The sequence below is a fragment of the Lepisma saccharinum genome, chromosome 25 (assembly GCF_977018435.1).
Source record: "Lepisma saccharinum chromosome 25, izLepSacc3.1, whole genome shotgun sequence".
Lineage (NCBI taxonomy): Eukaryota > Metazoa > Arthropoda > Insecta > Zygentoma > Lepismatidae > Lepisma > Lepisma saccharinum.
Genome location: NC_139253.1, coordinates 1,833,320 through 1,855,111, shown reverse-complemented (window position 1 = coordinate 1,855,111; position 21,792 = coordinate 1,833,320). Strand labels below are relative to the sequence as shown.

At 32.8% G+C, this 21,792-nt stretch overlaps 1 protein-coding gene across 1 annotated transcript in view; it reads left to right on the top strand.

Moving 5' to 3' along the window:
* The window catches only part of LOC145978987 (uncharacterized), a 370,418-nt gene that overhangs the window by 288,351 nt on the left and 60,275 nt on the right, over window positions 1-21,792 (top strand). Inside the window, exons 26-33 of the mRNA XM_083112046.1 lie at window positions 2,634-2,669; window positions 3,668-3,781; window positions 6,830-6,865; window positions 7,905-8,018; window positions 9,793-9,828; window positions 10,856-10,969; window positions 19,314-19,349; window positions 20,346-20,459. Of these exons, the coding sequence (XP_082968172.1) occupies window positions 2,634-2,669; window positions 3,668-3,781; window positions 6,830-6,865; window positions 7,905-8,018; window positions 9,793-9,828; window positions 10,856-10,969; window positions 19,314-19,349; window positions 20,346-20,459 (600 nt within the window). The remainder of the gene's footprint in view (window positions 1-2,633; window positions 2,670-3,667; window positions 3,782-6,829; window positions 6,866-7,904; window positions 8,019-9,792; window positions 9,829-10,855; window positions 10,970-19,313; window positions 19,350-20,345; window positions 20,460-21,792) is intronic.

The following is a 21,792-nucleotide window of genomic DNA, read 5'->3' as shown; positions in this document are numbered from 1 at the left end:
AACCTAGTAATTCTGCTGACGCCTTTGGTAGATCAAGATCACGAATAAGATCGTTTAACTCTGCTTGTGTGAAAGGCTTGCACGAACTGAATTCATCTGCCACCACAAAATCCTCGTCATTGCTTTCAGTATTCGTGTCGACAGAGCATTCGTCATCGTCACTGTAGCTTGCAAACGTGTTTAATGCAGGGACGGGGATTTATCGCTGTGAGGAACAGGTCTTCTAGCCTAGGAAACATTAGGATACTGAAGGGTATGTTTAGATTTCAAGTTCATACCAAAAACATTTACCATACAGAAATAACAGTCATTTATATGATTTTGCTGCTCACGCCAAACCATTCGTATTCCAAAACTGATACTTTTTCTTTCACTTTTACTCCATTGTCTGCGATTTTCTTCACAGGTCCTGCATACTTTATGAGGTGCCCAGGATTTATCTTAGTCACCCAATTTAATTCCGAAATATGCACTATATGCTTTCCTTACAAAGTCAGTAATATTTGTCCTTTGTTTTGGGGTTGTAAAAGAACCGCAAATGTAACAAAATATATCAGGGTTGTTCTTGCACTTTCGACGAACAGATGCCATGTCAACAAAAATACACAACAGCTGAACAGGTAACTGGAAGTGTATAACGTGATGTACCTGTAATTCCGCACACAGCAATGAACCGAAACAATACACAAAACACCACCAAAATCAGCAACTGTACACAAAACTTGCGTAAAGTTAAAAATCAGCAAGCGCTTCCGATACACAATAACACTCGAATTCGTAAACCCAAACTAGTACTGTATCTTCATAAAGATAATTGTGAATACTTTGGTATTTGAACCGCTTCCGCATACGATACTCAGTTCTGTTTGAAATTGGATAGAATTTTAAATGAATATTCTCTTTAGTTAATATACTCTTGTGTTTTAACATTTAACAATATTCGAATAACTGATTGAAATAAATAATATTCCATGTGCTGCCATCTTGTAACCTCCTTACGGACTACGTTGTTTCATTGCTCTAAATAAACATCCCTAATATCAGATAATTTTCTATTTTCCTCCGAAACCTAATGTGACAGAAAAAAAACGGATTTCAGTTTTGGATTTACCACCCTCGAATTACTAAGGAACAACCATCAGCCTCCAGTCAGCAAAATGGACGTAGCCCAGTGTAATTTTTATAGAAGTGGGATTTTATGTGCAGTGTCTCCACTTAATTTACATGTAGTTTAGTTATGGTATAGTAATATACTAAAATAAAACTAATTAATACTAATTATGTTCTAATTGTCTCATTTATTGTTTCTATAGCTTAAGCTCAGAAGTAACCTACTTCATTTATGAAACAATAGTTAGCTTGAAGAATCTATTTATGATAATATTCAACCGTCACAAGATTTGTCACACTCGTCACAGTCAAGAATGTTTACAGTAATATTTAAAAAAAACAATCATCTAAATGTCGAGTAAAGATTGTTTTGTGAAAATAAAATAAAATTGTTTCAGTAAACACATGTATTTCACATAGTTTCCTGAGAGAACGACGAAGGTCCTAAAGTCATGTCTCAGAAGTTTCACACCCGTCACAAGTACAAGAAATGTATTTTCTATAGCTGAGAAATGAGACGGGGGAGGAATATTCTGAAATTAAGTAACTTTCATCAAGGAAAATGAAATTACATGAATTGATAGAGCTGCATATATGAAGGTGCTAAGAAAATAATTTAAAAAATGGATTTAAATTTGTCTGACTGTCACACCCGTCACAATGGAATTTCCCATACATAATCAACATTTTCATATAAATTGAATGAAAGGTTAAGCTATTTAAATATTATTAAGTCATGTTCCTCCCAAGTAATTTTTTCATTGTATTATGGGTGCGAATCACAACATTCAATAACTTCAATTGATTGAATTGTTGTTTGAAGTCCACTTCATTAACAAAGTCTAAACGGAACTGAACCCAGTTCAAAATAGTATCTGAACAACTGTGACTGTGCCTCCACCTGGTATCCAACCTGAGATCAGAAGATTTTAAAATCACCAATAATTTCTTATATTTGCTGAGATTTTGACGAGGTTTTTGAAAAGTAGCATGAACTTGTAGGCATGTGAAAATACAATGAATTCACATCTGGAGTTATTTATTGAAACAATTCAAAAGACAGATGTGAATCATCAGTTTCTAGTATGAACGTAATACTTATTATATGCAACTAGATCCATTAAGAGTTTAAAATCCACATACTATATCATATATACATAGGCTATTTAGTTGTGAGTAGCGTAAAAATTCACATTATTTCTCAAATATTTCTCAATATGAAACAAGAATTAATATTCCTTTATACAATTCCATTCCAAATAACATTTACAATCATAACCATCTATTGTCTGTGGAAGTAGTACAATATAACTGATCTAATTGTTATTTTTCTTATTTACTTCCTCGCAAGGGGCTATATTTTGTTCCTTTCTTTAGACCTCAAATAAACGTTTAACACTTCCATTCGTATAGATTTTCAATAACAATTGTGAAAGTCACTAATTTGCATTTATTAAATATATATAGTTGTATTATGTTGTGCCACGATTATTTATTTTTGTATATTTAATACTTTCTATCAGCTTCGCCCTCGCCCGGGCCCTCGCCCCATCCTCAAGGTATGCGTCACATTTTTATTGACTGATCTTTATTATATTTCATTTTTATTTAAAAAATAATATTATTTCAAACATTGTTGATTCACTATATAAATATAATTCTTGTATATCTCAGTTTGGCGAAAATATTGATATAAATGACAAACAAAACAATATTGTTGCATGTAAGTTTTGAAATCTGTAGTTTTTAGAGACAAGTTGAATTTATTAGATTTGCTGGGTATTTTCACTCACATGCAAACTAAAACAAATCAGAATACAAAATGGTGTATGAACTACAAGAACCAAATATTAATAATTTAATTTAGACGGTAATATTTAATTTCTTTTCTCAACGTAACGATCACGCTGACAATATACACTAGATAATAATATATACTATATATATAAAAATATCAGATTTCACTTTAAAACTCGTACCCGTGAGATTATATCATCTAACGTTGAATATGTTGTGTCCTAGAAAGTAAAAAATAAACAAACCAAAACTACACAGTTGTATATTATTAAGCACTAATGGTTCCAAAATACAGTCAAATTTAGACGCTATATGCGTAAGAAATTAGTTATAAAATATTATTGTTTATGGTGAAACGCACATAAAAATACACTGATATACAGCTTAATAGTTCCCAAATAATAATTATGCTTTTGATTGATTGATTTATTTTGTCTTATTTCGCTTTTCTGCCAATCGTGGAGGCTAGTATGAAATATGATGAAATTGATGAAGGGACACTAACAAGGAACACCCATACCATTCGACTCGGGGTTCCTGGTGTCGTAGTGTGCTGTGATAGCCACTTCGCTACGGAGGTCGGCAAATTAAAAGCTAATAATATCCTTTTTTCGCATGAAGAAAATATTATTTAAATTTCCAAAATATCTTTCAGAATTGTTTTGCGTTATTCAGAGAAAGATATCAAAGCAGTAAACTTGTAAGAGTCATTAATTACAAAATATTTATGTAAATAAGATGTCATTATCGAATGTTTCAGAACTGTGCTGGAGGTGTACCAGCAGTGGCGAATGTGAGATAGACTTCCAACACACAGGAGATTGTAGTGAACACGGATTGTATAAATATGCTAATCAATGCAGGAGAGAATGTGGTAAGTGTCATGGCGTCGTGTTTCTATATATGTGAAAGTGGACAAACAAGGATCATTTTATTGTATTCCATGTATCACTCATGAAATGAAATTATAGGGAAAACTATGCACAATTTGGATTTATGAATACAAACATCAGTTTAATGCTTTTAAATAAAATGTTGATTGACAATCCTATTAATATTTTTAACTAAAGTTGCTGACCAAGGAGTTTTATTAAGATTTATAAACACTTCACATGTAAAGTTTGTAACATCTATTAGGGTGTTCCTTAAGCGAAGAACTAAATTAATAGTTTAGTTTGGAAAAAGGCCTAATTATGTTAGTATTAATATTTATAGAAGTGGGATTTTATGTGTAGTGTCTCCACTTAATTTAGTTTAGGAATGGTATAGTAATATAGCACAAGAAAACAAGAAACAAGAAAAATTCTAATTTTGTTCTAATTTTCTCATTTATTGTTTCTATATGTTAAGGTGTGAAGTACCCTAGTTCATTTAGTTTGAAGAATATATTTATGATAATTTTCACCCGTCACAAAATTTGTCACACTCGTCACAGTCAAGAATGTTTATGAAAAATATATATAGACTTTTTCAATATTCTTAAAAAATATCAATTAGCCTAAATTGTGAGTAAAGATTGTTTTGTGAATATAAAATAAAATTTTCACAGAGTTTCCTGAAAGAATGAGGAAGGTCCTAAAGTCATGTCTCAGAAGTGTCATACCCGTCACAAGTACAAGAAATGTATTTTCTGTAGCTGAGAATTGAGATGTGGGAGGAATATTCTCAAATTAAATAACTTTCATCAAGGAAAATGAAATTACATGAATTGATAGAGCTGCATATATGAAGGTGCTAAGAAAATAATTTAAAAAATGGATTTTAATTTGTCTGAATGTCACAACCGTCACAATGAAATTGCCCATACATAATCAATATTTTCATATAAATTGAATGAAAGGTTAAGCTATTTAAATATTATTAAGTCATGTTCCTCCCAAGTAATTTTTTCATTGTACTCGTATTATGGATGAGAATCACAACATGAAGTAACTTCAATTGATTGAGTTGCTGTATGAAGTCCACTTCATTGATAATAATCGGAACTGGACCTAGTTTAAAATAGTATCTGAACCACTGTGCATTATGCTTCCACCGTGTATACAATTCGACACCAGTAGATTTTGAAATCACCAATCATTTCATATAATTACTGACATTATGACGAGGTTATTGAAAATTAACATAAACTTGTAAGCTTGTGAGGATACATTGAATTCACATCTGGAGTTATTTATTGAAACAATTCAAAAGACAGATGTGAATCATCAGTTTATAGTATGAACTCAATACTTATTATATGCAACTAGATCCATTAAGAGTTTAAAATCCTCATACTATATCATATATACATAGGCTATTTAGTTATGAGCAGCGTAAAACTTCACATTATTTCTCAAAGTTTGCTCCAAATGTTAGGTCTCTATGAAAGAAGAATTAATATTCCTTCATACAATTCTCTTCCTAATAACTAGAGCCCGGAAGTTCAGGCATTTATTTTTGTTAAAATAGGCAGGCAAAAAGGCATTTATAATGTGGTAAATAGTCATAAAAATGAAAAAAAAAGGTAAACTAAACCGAAACAAGGCACATTTAGAAGTCGCTTACTTTTATCTATAATTTCTGGCAAAATGTTAAAATCTAAATTGGGAAGAGCATTTCAATTTTCTCCGTCTTGATTGCACATAACTACAAGGTGCTTTTTAAGTTCTAAATATTCATTGATAGTCGTCTGTCAGAGAGAATGTTTTTCATAATAGAAAATGATCTTTCTACTTCGACAGAAGTTATTGGAGCATACATATAACAAGCTAATGTAGCTGGACTCATTTTGGTAACAGCATTTTCACCTTTTAGAATATCACAAATTGTTTTCAATTGTTTCAAGTCCTCATTTGCACTCACTACCTGTTAGAACTTTTCCGTAACAGCTCACCCCTTTTCTCCTGGCACTTCCATCATCTGCTGCATAGATTCCTCGAAGATTTTCATGGATGCTATAATTGTAATTGTCTCTGGCAATGCACCATAATGTGCAAAAGTAAACTTGAATAGCACAGGAGTTTTTTCACTTCACGAATTGAAGCCGCTTCATTTTCTGGAAGAGCATCGATCACCTCACTGACTTTTTTAAGGTTGTTAGCATAATATATAGCTGCTGATATCCAGGTTCCCTATCTCGTCAAGACTGGTTGCTGAGGTAAACTAAGCTCAATCGCAACTTCCTGAAATTTTCGGGTTCGAGAGGGAGATTTCAGAAATATTTTCTTTGTGTTCGAAATCAACCTGTCCACTTCAGCAGTCAATCATGCACAAGAAATGTTAACCGAAAGGCAATATCCTGACTCAGCATGAAATACTTTTTTCTCACACTTTTCTCCTTCAGCAATGTTGAAACATGCGTGAGTTCAATTTTACTTAAATAAGGCGAAAATTATTCACATAATAAACGGAAGAAAATTAAATACCAACAACGTTTTTTGGGAGAAAAATAATTTATATACACATTTTTTTTTAAAAAAATGTCGAATTTCATTGAAAAAGGCAAAAAAGGCATTATAATTAAAAATAGGCAGTGGGGTCCAAATAGGCAAAATAGGCAAAATGAAAAGTCTTCTAAAACATTTGAAACAACATAAGAAACGTATATCCGGAAAATTTTTATCAATATATGCAGTACATAAAAAGAGGCATTTTGCCAAACTTCCGGGCTCTACTAATAACATTTACAATCATAATCATCTATTGTCTTTTGAAGTAGTACAATATAACTGATCTAATTGTTATTTTTCTTATTTACTTCCTCGCAAGGGGCTATATTTTGTTCCTTTCTTTATACCTTAAATAAACGTTTAACACTTCCATTCGTATAGATTTTCAATAACAATTGTGAAAGTCACGCATTTGCATTTATTAAATATATATAGTTGTATTATATTGTGTCACGATTAATTATTTTTGTATATTTAATACTTTCTATCAGCTTCGCCCTCGCCCGGGCCCTCGCCCCATCCTCAAGGTATGCGTCACATTTTTATTGACTGATCTTTATTATATTTCATTTTTATTAAAAAAATAATATTATTTAAACATTGAAGTTTCACTATATATATATAATTCTTGTATATCTCAGGTTGCGAAAAGATAGATATAAATAACAAACAAAACAATATTGTTGCATGTTAGTTTTGAAATCTGTAATTTTTAGAGACAAGTTGAATTTATTAGATTTGCTGGGTATTTTCACTCACATGCAAACTAAAATAATTCACAATACAAAATGGAGTATGAACTACAAGACCCAAATATTAATAATTTAATTTAGACGGAATTATTTATTTTCTTTCCTGAACTTAAAGATCTCGCTGACAATATACACTAGATAATATATATATATATATATATATATATATATATATATATATATATATATATATACACCCACACAAAAAATATCAGATTTGTCATTTAAATCTCGTACCCGAGAGTTAATATCATCTAACTTTGAATATGTTGTGTCCTAGAAAGTAAAAAATAAACAAACCAAAACTACACAGTTGTATATTATTAAGCACTAATCCTTCCAAAATACAGTCAAATTTAGACGCTATATGCGTAAGAAATTAACTATCAAATTTTAATATGTATGGTGCAACGAACATAAAAATACACTGATATGAAGTTTAACATTTCTCAAATAATTATTAAACTTTTGATTGATTGAATTAAATTGTATTACTTCGCTTATGTGCCATTCGCAGAGACGAGGATGAAATATGATGGAATTGATGAAGGGACACTAACAAGGAACACCAATGCCATTCGACTCGGGGTTCCTGGTGTCGTAGTGTGCTGTGATAGCCACTACGCTACGGAGGTCGGCGAATTAAAAGCTAATAATAACCTTTTTCACATGAAGAAAATATTATTTAAATTTAAAAAATGTCTTTCAGAATTGTTTTGCGTTATTCAGAGAAAGATACCAAAGCAATAAAGTTATAAGAGTCATTAATTGCAAGATATTTATGTAAATAAGATGTCATTATCGAATGTTTCAGAACTGTGCTGGAGGTGTACCAGCAGTGGAGAATGTGAGATAGACTACCGATACACACAAGATTGTAGTGAACACGGATTGTATAAATATGCTAATAAATGCAGGAGAGAATGTGGTAAGTGTCATGGCGTCGTGTTCTCTATATGTGAAAAAGGACAAACAAGGATCATTTTATTGTATTCCATGTATCACTTATGAAATGAAATTAAAGGGAAAACTATGCACAATTTGGATTTATGAATACAAACATCAGTTTCATGGCTTTTAAATAAATTATTGTTTGACAATCCTTTTAATATGTATTTTACACTAAAGTTGCTGAACAAGTAGTTTTATTAAGATTTAAAAAAACACTTCTCATGTAAAGTTTCTATCCTCTATTAAGGTGTTCCTTAGGCGAAGAACTAAATTATTAGTTGAGTTTGGAAAAAGGCCTAATTATGTTACTATTAATATTTGTAGAGCGGGCTTTTATGTGTAGTGTCTCCACTTAATTTAGTTTAGGAATGGTATAGTAATATAGCACAAGAAAACTAATTAATTCTAATTTTGTTCGAATTTTCTCATTTATTGTTTCTATATGTTAAGCTGTGAAGTACCCTAGTTCATTTAGTTTGAAGAATATATTTATGATAATTTTCACCCGTCACAAAATTTGTCACACTCGTCACAGTCAAGAATGTTTATGAAAAATATATATAGACTTTTTTAATATTCTTAAAAAATATCAGTTAGCCTAAATTGTGAGTAAAGATTGTTTTGTGAAAATAAAATAAAATTTTCACAGAGTTTCCTGAAAGAATGAGGAAGGTCCTAAAGTCATGTCTCAGAAGTGTCATACCCGTCACAAGTACAAGAAATGTATTTTCTGTAGCTGAGAATTGAGATGTGGGAGGAATATTCTCAAATTAAATAACTTTCATCAAGGAAAATGAAATTACATGAATTGATAGAGCTGCATATATGAAGGTGCTAAGAAAATAATTTAAAAAATGGATTTAAATTTGTCTGAATGTCACAACCGTCACAATGAAATTGCCCATACATAATCAATATTTTCATATAAATTGAATGAAAGGTTAAGCTATTTAAATATTATTAAGTCATGTTCCTCCCAAGTAATTTTTTCATTGTATTATGGGTGCGAATCACAACATTCAATAACTTCAATTGTTTGAGTTGCTGTTTGAAGTCCACTTCATTGATAATAATCGGAACTGGACCTAGTTTAAAATAGTATCTGAACCACTGTGCATTATGCTTCCACCGTGTATACTATTCGACACCAGTAGATTTTGAAATCACCAACCATGTCATATAATTACTGACATTATGACGAGGTTATTGAAAAATAACATAAACTTGTAAGCTTGTGAGGATACATTGAATTCACATCTGGAGTTATTTATTGAAACAATTCAATAGACAGATGTGAATCATCAGTTTCTACTATGAACGTAATACTTATTATATGCAACTAGATCCATTAAGAATTTAAAATCCACATACTATATCATATATACATAGGCTATTTAGTTGTGAGTAGCGTAAAAATTCACATTATTTCTCAAATATTTCTCAATATGAAACAAGAATTAATATTCCTTTATACAATTCCATTCCAAATAACATTTACAATCATAATCATCTATTGTCTGTGGAAGTAGTACAATATAACTGATCTAATTGTTATTTTTCTTATTTACTTCCTCGCAAGGGGCTATATTTTGTTCGTTTCTTTAGACCTCAAATAAATGTTTAACACTTCCATTCGTATAGATTTTCAATAACAATTGTGAAAGTCACTCATTTGCATTTATTAAATATACATAGTTGTATTATGTTGTGTCACGATTATTTATTTTTGTATATTTAATACTTTCTATCAGCTTCGCCCTCGCCCGGGCCCTCGCCCCATCCTCAAGGTATGCGTCACATTTTTATTGACTGATCTTTATTATATTTCATTTTTATTTAAAATAATTATTATTAAATATAAAATTATTAAAAATAATATTATTTCAAACATTGTTGATTCACTATATAAATATAATTCTTGTATATCTCAGTTTGGCGAAAATATAGATATAAATGACAAACAAAACAATATTGTTGCATGTAAGTTTTGAAATCTGTAGTTTTTAGAGACAAGTTGAATTTATTAGATTTGCTGGGTATTTTCACTCACATGCAAACTAAAACAAATCAGAATACAAAATGGTGTATGAACTACAAGAACCAAATATTAATAATTTAATTTAGACGGTAATATTTAATTTCTTTTCTCAACGTAACGATCACGCTGACAATATACACTAGATAATAATATATACTATATATATAAAAATATCAGATTTCACTTTAAAACTCGTACCCGTGAGATTATATCATCTAACGTTGAATATGTTGTGTCCTAGAAAGTAAAAAATAAACAAACCAAAACTACACAGTTGTATATTATTAAGCACTAATGGTTCCAAAATACAGTCAAATTTAGACGCTATATGCGTAAGAAATTAGTTATAAAATATTATTGTTTATGGTGAAACGCACATAAAAATACACTGATATACAGTTTAATAGTTCCCAAATAATAATTATGCTTTTGATTGATTGATTTAATTTGTCTTATTTCGCTTTTCTGCCAATCGTGGAGGCTAGTATGAAATACGATGACATTGATGAAGGGACACTAACAAGGAACACCCATACCATTCGACTCGGGGTTCCTGGTGTCGTAGTGTGCTGTGATAGCCACTTTGCTACGGAGGTTGGCGAATTAAAAGGCAATAATAACCTTTTTTCGCATGAAGAAAATATTATTTAAATTTCCAAATTATCTTTCAGAATTGTTTTGCTTTATTCAGAGAATGATACCAAAGCATTAAAGTTATAAGAGTCATTAATTACAAGATATTTATGTAAATAAGATGTCATTATCGAATGTTTCAGAACTGTGCTGGAGGTGTACCAGCAGTGGAGAATGTGAGATAGACTACCGATACACACAAGATTGTAGTGAACACGGATTGTATAAATATGCTAATAAATGCAGGAGAGAATGTGGTAAGTGTCATGGCGTCGTGTTTCTCTATATGTGAAAGTGGACAAACAAGGATCATTTTATTGTATTCCATGTATCACTTATGAAATGAAATTATAGGGAAAACTATGCACAATTTGGATTTATGAATACAAACATCAGTTTCATGGCTTTTAAATAAAATATTGGTTGACAATAATATTAATATTTTACACTAAAATTTCTGACCAAGGGGTTTTATTAAGATTTAATAACACTTCACATGTAAAGTTTCTACCGTCTATAAGGGTGTTACTCAGGCGAAGAACTAAATTAATAATTTAGTATGGAAAAAGGCCTAATTATGTTACTATTAATATTTATAGAAGTGGGATCTTGTGTGTAGTGTCTCCACTTAATTTAGTTTAGGGATGGTATAGTAATATACCACAAGAAAACACATTAATTATAATTTTGTTCTCATTTATTGTTTCTATATGTCAAGCTCTGAAGTACCCTACTTGATTTATGAAACAAGCAAAAGTTTGAAGAGTATATTTATGATAATTTTCACCCGTCACAAAAAATGTCACACTCGGCACATTCAAGAATGTTTATGAAAAATGTATGTAGACTTTTTTAATATTATAAAAAATATGAATTAGTCTAAGTGTCGAGTAAAGGTTGTTTTGTGAAAATAAAATAAATTTGTTTCAGTAAACCCATATACTTAACAGAGTTTCCTGAAAGAATGAGGAAGGTCCTAAAGTCATGTCTCACAAGTGTCACACCCATCACAAGTACAAGAAATGTATTTTCTGTAGCTGAGAATTGGGATGTGGGAGGAATATTCTGAAATTAAACTACTTTCATCAAGGAAAATGAAATTACATGAAATCATAGAGCTGCATATAAGAATGTGCTAAGAAAATAATTTAAAAAATGAATGCAAATTTGTCTGAATGTCAAACCCGTCACAATGAAATTGCCCATACATAATCAACATTTTCATATAAACTGAATTAAAGGTGAAGCTATTTAAATATTATTAAGTGATGTTCCTCCCAAAACGTTTTTTCATTGTATTATGGTTGCGAATCACAACATGAAGTAACTTCAATTGATTGAATTGCTTTTTGAAATCCATTTCATTGACAAAGTCTAATCGGAACTGGACCTAGTTTAAAATAGTATCTGAACCACTGTGCATTGTGCCTCTACCGTGTATACAATTCGACACCAGTAGATTTTGAAATCACCAATCATTTCATACAATTGCTAAGATTATGACGATATTTGTGAAAAGTAACATAAACTTGTAGGTATGTGTGGATACATTGAATTCACTTCTGGAGTTATTTATTGAGACAATTCACAAGACAGATGTGAATCATTAGTTTCTAGTATGAGCTTAATCCTTATTACATGCAACTACATCCATTAAAAGTTTAAAGTCCACATAATATATCATACATAGTCTATTTAGTTATGAGCAGCGTAAAACTTTACATTATTTCTTAAATTTTGCTCCAAATGGTAGGTCTCTATGAAAGAAGAATTAATATTCCTTCATACAATTCTCTTCCTAAAAACATTTACAATCCTTGTCGTAGTTATGTGACGACCTCGTCGCCCAGTGACTTGTTCACTGCAGTTAGTCAACCAACACAGTGAAATGGTCAACATTTTGCTGTGTTGGGATTTACAGAGCTGCCCTGTCATGGCACTATGAGCGTCCCACAATTGGCAGAAGTAGGGTACGGTTGGTGCACTACAATGTGATCCTCCCAGCTAGATCCGAGGGATCCGCTGACCAACGACAGGTGCGGTCCTCCATTCATATTGGGGGTTAGGTGTAGAGCTGACAACTCTGCACTGTAAAAAGACATGTCAAGGAACAGCAATATAAGGCCTTGGATGTTCCCATGGTAAAATGTTCCGGAGGTAAAATAGTCCCCCATTCGGATCTCCGGGTGGGGACTACTTTGGGAGTTCCCTGGACTAAGGATAAGAACCACATTAGGAATAAGGATATTAAATTAGGCACCTGGAATGTTCTGAACCTTTACCGGCCTGGGGCATTTCAGTGTACAATTAATGAGATAGTTAAGTATAAATTAGATATAGTAGCTGTCCAGGAAGTTAGGAGGCCAGGAGAATGGAATTGTAAAACTAAAAATTATACTTTTTTCTATGGTGGTACTGAAAATCATAATTTTGGAACAGGCTTTTTCATAAATAATAGAATTATCTTGGCTCTTAAAACAGTAGAATTTATTAAATATAAATTTATCAAATGCAGTTTTACAGGGTAGGTGGTGTAAAATTATTTTAATAAACGTACATGCTCCAACGGAAGATAAAGATGATAATACTAAAGATGATTTTTATATAGAGTTAGGACAGGTCTTTGATAAATTTTCTCAGTATGATATGAAAATTGTGTTAGGTGACTGTAATGCACAGATTGGCAAAGAAGAGACATTTAAACCCACTATTGGTAAAGAAAGTCTTCATGAATTAAGTAATGATAATGGTATAAGATTGATTACTTTTGCAACCTTAAAGAATTTAATTGTGAAAAGTACCACTTTTAAACATAAAAATATCCATAAATATACCTGGTCTTCTCCAGATGGTAAAACTCATAATCAGATAGATCATATTCTCATTGATAAGAGAAGGCATACTAGTATAATTGACGTTCGTACACATAGAGGTGCTGACGGTGCCAGTGACCATTATTTAGTAATTGCTAAATTAAGAGAAAGACTCGCAGTGATAAATCATAAGCAACAAAATCTAAAAGTTCTAAAATTTAAAATAGGAAAATTTGCTGATGAAAGAATTAAGAGAGATTACAAAATTAAACTGTCAAATAGATTTGATGCTTTGCAGGATTTAAATGATGATGAAAATATAAATGAAAGAGATGTAAATAAGAATTGGGAGCACATACGTAATGTAATAGAATCAGCAGCTAAAGAAAGTATAGGATACCATAAACCAAGAAAAAGTAAGCCATGGTTTGATAATGAATGTCATAATCTAACAGAAATAAGGAATCAGGCTAGACGTAGTTAGTTAAATAATGATACAAATCTAAGCAATTATAATAAAATATAGCGAGAATTAAACCACACGTTTAGAAGTAACAAAAGAGATTACTTGAAAAGCAAAATTAACTAAATTGAAACAAACAGCAAAAACAAAAATATCAGAGATTTATATAAAGGTGTAAATGAATTTAGAAAGAGGTGGCAACGTAAAGTAAACTTGATAAAAGATAAAGACGATGATTTTCTAGCTGACCCAAGCGATATTCTAAATAGATGGAAGAACTACTTTAATGTCCTTTTAAATGTTCATGTAGGAGATAAATCAGAAGTAAATGAAGTATACACAGCAGAACCTTTAGTTCCAGAACCTAACTTGAATGAAGTTAAAGATGCTATTAAAAGGCTAAATAATAACAAAGCACTTGGTTTTGATTTTATTTGATTTAGTTTATTTTACTTCGCGTTTTGTGCCTCTTGGCTAATTTGCGAAGATGGGGATGAGTGATGAAATGATGAAATTGATGAATGGACATTCACAAACAACCAAGCCCGACCGGGATTCGAACCCGGGACCCTTGGCGTCGCAGCGCGATGTGCTAACCACTCGGCCACAGGGTCGGGCAACAAAGCACTTGGCATTGGTTTAATACCAGCTGAGTTATTTCAATATGGTGGAAATTCGTTAATATGTCAAATTCATAAATTAATTTGTTTAACATGCAATAAAGAAGAAATCCCTCAACAGTGTAAAGAATCCATAATTGTTCCTGTGTTTAAAAAAGGTGATAAAATGAACTGCAATCATTACCGTGGAATTTCTCTACTCTCAACAACATATAAAATATTTTCTAACATTCTTTTCACAAGACTAACCCCATATGCTAATGAAATTATAGGTGATTATCAATGTGGATTTAAACGTAACAGATGAACTACAGATCAAATTTTTCACATCAGACAGACACTTGAAAAAAAGTGGGAATATAATCAAAATATCCATCAGCTATTCATTGATTTCAAAAAAGCATATGATTCGGTCAAGAGAGATAAATTATATAATATATTAGTCAAGTTTGGAATACCTAAGAAGCTTGTTACAACCTTAGTGACAATGAAGTTCGACCAGTCACAAATATAGGAGTGCGTTGTGAAAGAAGGAGAACACATGCATATGCTAAATATATTTTATTCAGCAGGCTACATGGAACAAAGGAAAACATAAAATTCCGCTGCAACGCAGCAATGTATGGTGTCCACACGAAATAAAACATTTTCGTCCATCTACACGTGACATTGAAGTTCAACCACTGTTAGAGGGGATCCTGTTTACCATGGTGTGACGCCGCCCCGTCGGCGAATAACTGTGGCAATGCGTCGGGGCATGCTGCGGACGAGTCGTTCAAGGTATTCCACATCGATGCGGTGCCATTCCTCCTGCAGGCAGGCGATAAGAGCAGCCACTGTCGTGAGTCCCTTCTGTTGCACACGTCGCTTAAGAACACGCCACACATTCTCAATGGGCGAGAGGTCGGGACTCGATGGTGGCCATGGCAGAGTTCGCACGTGATGGCGAGTCAACCATTCTCTTGTCAACCGCGCTGTATGAGGCCTGGCATTGTCGTGTTGAAAGATGAGACGCCGCCTGTGGAACAGGTGCCTTCGCACTGTGGGAAGATGCCGCTCCAGCATGCGTATATAGGCGTGTGCATTCACAATGCCCTCACAGACGTGTAGTGGGCCAACCCCAGATGCCGCCATGCATCCCCATACCATCACTGACGCAGATTTCTGTACCCGACGTGCATAACATTTCGCTTCATTCTGTTCCTCCTTCCGACAAATGACTGTTTTCCTTATTTTCCCGTACACAACATTGAAAATGGATTCGTCCCTCCACAAAACCCTGTTCCACTGCCGAAATGTCCATCCCCGGTACATTCGTGCCCACCGTAGTCGATTGCCTTTGTTCAACATGGAAAGGAAGGGTTTACGTTTCGCCTTGTACACTCGGTAACCGCATCGCTGTAGGTAACGGCGAATGGTTCTGGTTGACATTTCAATGTGAAAGCGTTCTCGAGTCCACAGTCGTAATTCGGCCACAGAAACATGATTGTTGGTCTGGATATAGCGCCTAATATCCGTAGGTCACGCACGCTCAGCAGGCGTTTTCAACCGGGGGCCTTACCTGGCTCTGTAGTCCCCGTATTTTGGTGGTGTTTGATGATGCAGTGGACGGTTGACTTGGGTAAGTTCAGTTGGCGCCCTATTTCCCGTTCACTGAGTCCATCCCGTTGCAACTCCACCACTCTTCTCCTCACGGTGTTGTCAATAGGTTTGCCCCTGGCCATGGTGATGATGCACTGCGGTTCCTCGGTGCACAGCACACGCTTATATACGGCGGACTCCCTTATCGTGTCCGTGACGTCATGCTTCCGTCGAATGCGCCACTATCTGGAATTTTACCGTATGGGTCTGGTGCCTGGTCGAAGTTCAATGTCACGCGTATTGTTCCCCGTTTTCGTTCTTTACGTGACCTTGGGTGCAACATGCTGGGATCACGATTCTTGCCTGCTCACACGCCTCCTCTTACACACATGCGTCACTTCTGCGGGTCACCCATTCCACCGCCTATGCCTCTGTGCATTTAATCACGTATTCCTTTCTGGTCGAACTTCATTGTCACCAAGGTTGTAGTATGATAAAAGTATGAACCAGTAAAATAGAAAATAAAATTCATGTGGATATTAATGTGTCTGACAAATTTACAATTCATGATGGGTTAAAACAAGGCGATGCATTATCTCCATTGCTCTTTAATTTTGCCTTAGAATATGCTGTTAGGAAGGTAAAAGAAACTAACGAAGTACTAAAATTAAATGGTATGACTCAGTTGTTAGCATATGCAGATGATGTAGACTTATTAGGGGATGATATAAACACAATTAAGAATAATGCTAAAATATTTTTCAAAACTGCTTACAGGCCGAAACCAAGTGTTAGGTAATAATCAAAATCTAATTATTGATAACAAATTGTTTGAATCAGTTTCCAAATTCAAATACTTAGGAGTAATATTAACAAATGAAAATTACATTAAAGAGGAAATAAAAAGTAGGCTTATGCATGTTACTTCTCTCTTCACAAACTTTTGTCTTCTCGTTTAATATCTAAGAAACTAAAAGTTAAAATATACAAAACAGTAATTTTGCCTGTAGTATTATATGGGTGTGAAACTTGTTCCCTTACATTGAAAGAGGAACACAAATTGAGAGTATTTGAAAATAAGATCCTTAGGAAAATCTTTGGACCTAAAAGGGATGAGGAGACAGGTGAGTGGAGAAGGTTACATAATTTAGAAGTACATAATTTGTATTCATGTCCAGAAATTATTAGAATAATTAAATCAAGAAGACTTAGGTGGGCAGGCCATGTGGCACGAATGGGAGAGGAAAGAGGAGTTCACAGGATTGTTATTGGGAAACCTGATGGTACGAGACCTATAGGAAGACCAAGACGAAGATGGAGGGACAACGTTGAGATGGACCTAAAGGAAATCGGTACAGATGGAAAAGAGTATATAGATCTTGCTTAAGATATTGACAGGTGGAAGGTCTATGTTGCTGCAGCCATATAAAGGTGTAAATGAATTTAGAAAGGGGTGGCAACGTAAAGTAAACTTGATAAAAGATAAAGACGGTGATTTTCTAGGTGACCCAAGCGATATTCTAATTAGATGGAAGAACTACTTTAATGACCTTTTAAATGTCCATGTAGGAGATAAATCAGAAGTAAATGAAGTACACACAGCAGAACCTTTAGTTCCAGAACCTAACTTGACTGAAGTTAAAGATGCTATTAAAAGGCTAGAGAATAACAAAGCACCTGGCATTGATTTAATACCAGCTGAGTTAATTAAATATGGTGGGAATTCGTTAATATATCAAATTCATAAATTAATTTGTTTAATATGGACTAAAGAAGAAATCCCTCAACAGTGGAAAGAATCCATAATTGTTCCTGTATTTAAAAAAGATGATAAAATGAACTGCAATAATTACCGTGGAAAACAAAGTAAAATTCGTGTGGGTATTAATGTGTCTGACAAATCTGCAATTCATGATGGGTTAAAACAAGGAGATGCATTATCTCCATTGTTCTTTAATTTTGCCTTAGAATACGCTGTTAGGAAGGTAAAAGAAACTAAAGAAGGACTAAAATTAAATGGTATGACTCAGTTGTTAGCATATGCAGATGATGTAGCCTTATTAGGGGATGATATAAATACAATTAAGAATAATGCTAAAATATTTTTCAAAACTGCTAAAGAGATAGGTTTGTAAGTTAACAAAGAGAAAACTAAATATATGCTTACAGGCCGAAACCAAGTGTTAGGTAATAATCAAAATCTAATTATTGATAACAACTCATTTGAACCAGTTTCCAAATTCAAATACTTAGGAGTAATATTAACAAATGAAAATGATATTAAAGAAGAAATAAAAAGTAGGCTTAATTCAGGAAATGCATGTTACTTCTCTCTTCATAAACTTTTGTCTTCTCGTTTAATATCTAAGAAACTAAAAGTTAAAATATACAAAACAGTAATTTTGCCTGTAGTATTATATGCGTGTGAAACTTGGTCCCTTACATTGAAAGAGGAACATAAATTGAGAGTATTTGAAAATAATATCCTTAGGAAAATATTTGGACCTAAAAGGTGAGTGGAGAAGGTTACATAATTTAGAACTACATAATTTGTATTCATGTCCAGATATTATTAGAATGACTAAATCAAGAAGACTTAGGTGGGCAGGCCATGTGGCACGAATGGGAGAGGAAAGAGGAGTTTACAGGATTCTTGTTGGGAAACCTGATGGTAGGAGACCTGTAGGAAGGCCGAGACGAAGATGGAGGGACAACGTTGAGAATGACCTAAAGGAAATCACTAGGGATGGAAAAGAGTATATAGACCTTGCTCAAGATAGGGACAAATGGAAGGCCTGTGTTGCTGCAGCCATGAACCTTCGGGTTTAAGAAGGCTACAGAGTTAGTTAGTTAGTTAGTTAAAACATTTACAATCATAATCATCTATTGTCTGTGGAAGTAGTACAATATAACTGATCTAATTGTTATTTTTCTTACTTACTTCATCGCAAGGGGCTATATTTTGTTCCTTTCTTTAGACCTCAAATAAACGTTTAACACTTCCATTCGTATAGATTTTCAATAACAATTGTGAAAGTCACTCATTTGCATTTATTAAATATATATAGTTGTATTATATTGTGTTACGATTATTTATTTCTGTATATTTAATACTTTCTATCAGCTTCGCCCTCGCCCGGGCCCTCGCCCCATCCTCAAGGTATGCGTCATATTTTCATTGACTGATCTTTATTATATTTCATTTTTATTTAAAAAATAATATTATTTCAAACATTGAAGTTTCACTATATATATATATAATTCTTGTATATCTCAGTTTGCGAAAATATAGATATAAATAACAAGCAAAACAATATTGTTGCATGTAAGTTTTGAAATCTGTAGTTTTTAGAGACAAGTTGAATTTATTAGATTTGCTGGGAATTTTCACTCACATGCAAACTAAAACAAATCACAATACAAAAAGATGTATGCACTACAAGAACCAAATATTAATATTTTAATTTAGACGGTAATATTTATTTTCTTTCCTGAACTTAAAGATCTCGCTGCAAAATACACTTGATAATAATATATACTATATATTTAAAAATATGAGATTTGTTATTTGAAACTCCTACACGTGAGATAATATCATCTAAATTTGAATATGTTGTGTCCTAGAAAGTAAAAAATAATCAAACCAAAACTACACAGTTGTATATTATTAAGCACTAATCGTTCCAAAATGCAGTCAAATTTAGACGCTATATGCGTAAGAAATTAACTATCAAATTTTAATTTTTATGGTGCAACGAACATAAAAATACACTGATGTAAAGTTTAACATTTCTCAAATAATTATTAAGCTTTTGATTGATTGAATTAATTTGTATTACTTCGCTTTTGTGCCATTCACGTCGACGAGGATGAAATATGATGAAATTGATGAAGGGACACTAACAAGGAATACCCATGCCATTCGACTCGGGGTTCCTGGTGTCGTAGTGTGCTGTGATAGCCACTTTGCTACGGAGGTTGGCGAATTAAAAGCCAATAATAACCTTTCTTCGCATGAAGAAAATATTATTTAAATTTCCAAAATATCTTTCAGAATTGTTTTGTGTTATTCAGAGAAAGATACCAAAGCAATAAAGTTATAAGAGTCATAAATTACAAAATATTTATGTAAATAAGATGTCATCGAATGTTTCAGAACTGTGCTGGAGGTGTAACAGCTGTGGCGAATGTGAGATAGAGTACCGATACACACAAGATTGTAGTGAACTCGGATTGTATAAATATGCTAATCAATGCAGGAGAGAATGTGGTAAGTGTCATGGCGTCGTGTTTCTATATATGTGAAAGTTGACAAACAAGGATCATTTTATTGTATTCCATGTATCACTTATGAAATGAAATTAAAGGGAAAACTATGCACAATTTGGATTTATGAATACAAACATCAGTTTCATGGTTTTTAAATAAAATATTGTTTGACAATCCTATTAATATTTTACACTAAAGTTTCTGACCAAGGCGGTTTATTAAGATTTAGAAACACTTCTCATGTAAAGTTTCTACCCTGTATAAGGGTGTTTCTCAGGCGAAGAAGTTAATTAATAGTTTAGTAGGCCTAATTTTGTTAGTATTGCTATTTTTAGAAGTGAGATTTTATGTGTAGTGTCTCCACTTAATTTAGTTTAGGAATGGTATAGTAATATACCACAAGGAAACTCATTAATTCTAATTTTATTTTTATTGTCTCATTTATTGTTTCTATATGTTAAGCTCCGAAGTACCCTACTTCATCTAGTTTGAAGAATATATTTATGATAATTTTCGCCCGTCACAAAATTTGTAACACTCGTTACAGTCAAGAATGTTTATGAAGAATGTATGTAGACTTTTTTTAAATATTTTTTAAAAATATCTATTAGCCTAAATGTCGAGTAATGATTGTTTTGTGAAAATAAAAGAAAAAATTGTTTCAGTAAGGTCCTAAAGTCATGTCTCAGAAGTGTCACACGCGTCACAATTACAAGAAATGTATTTTCTGTAGCTGAGAATTGAGATGTGGGAGGAATATTCTCAAATTAAATAACTTTCATCAAGGAAAATGAAATTACATGAATTGATAGAGCTGCGTATATGAAGGTGCTAAGAAAATAATGTAAAAAATGAATGTAAGTTTTTCTGAATGTCACACACATCAAAATTGAATTGCCCATACATAATCACCATTTTCATATAAGATGAATGAAAGGTGAAGCTATTTAAATATTATTAAGTGATGTTGCTCCCAAGTAACGTTTTCATTGCAATATGGATAGGAATCACAATATTCAGTAACTTTAATTGATTGAATTGTTGTTTGAAGTCCAATTTATTGACAAAGTCTAATCGGAACTGGACCTAGTTTGAAATAGTATCTGAACCACTGTACTTTGTGCCTCCACCGCGTATCCAACCAGAAACCAGTTGATTTTAAAATCACCAACCATTGCATATAATTGCTGACATTATGACGAGGTTGTTGAAAAGTAAATTGAACTTGTAGGCATGTCATATCTGGAGCTATGTATTGAAACGATTCACAAGACATATGTGAATCATTAATTTCTAGTATGAACGTAATCCTTATTATATACAACTAAATGAAT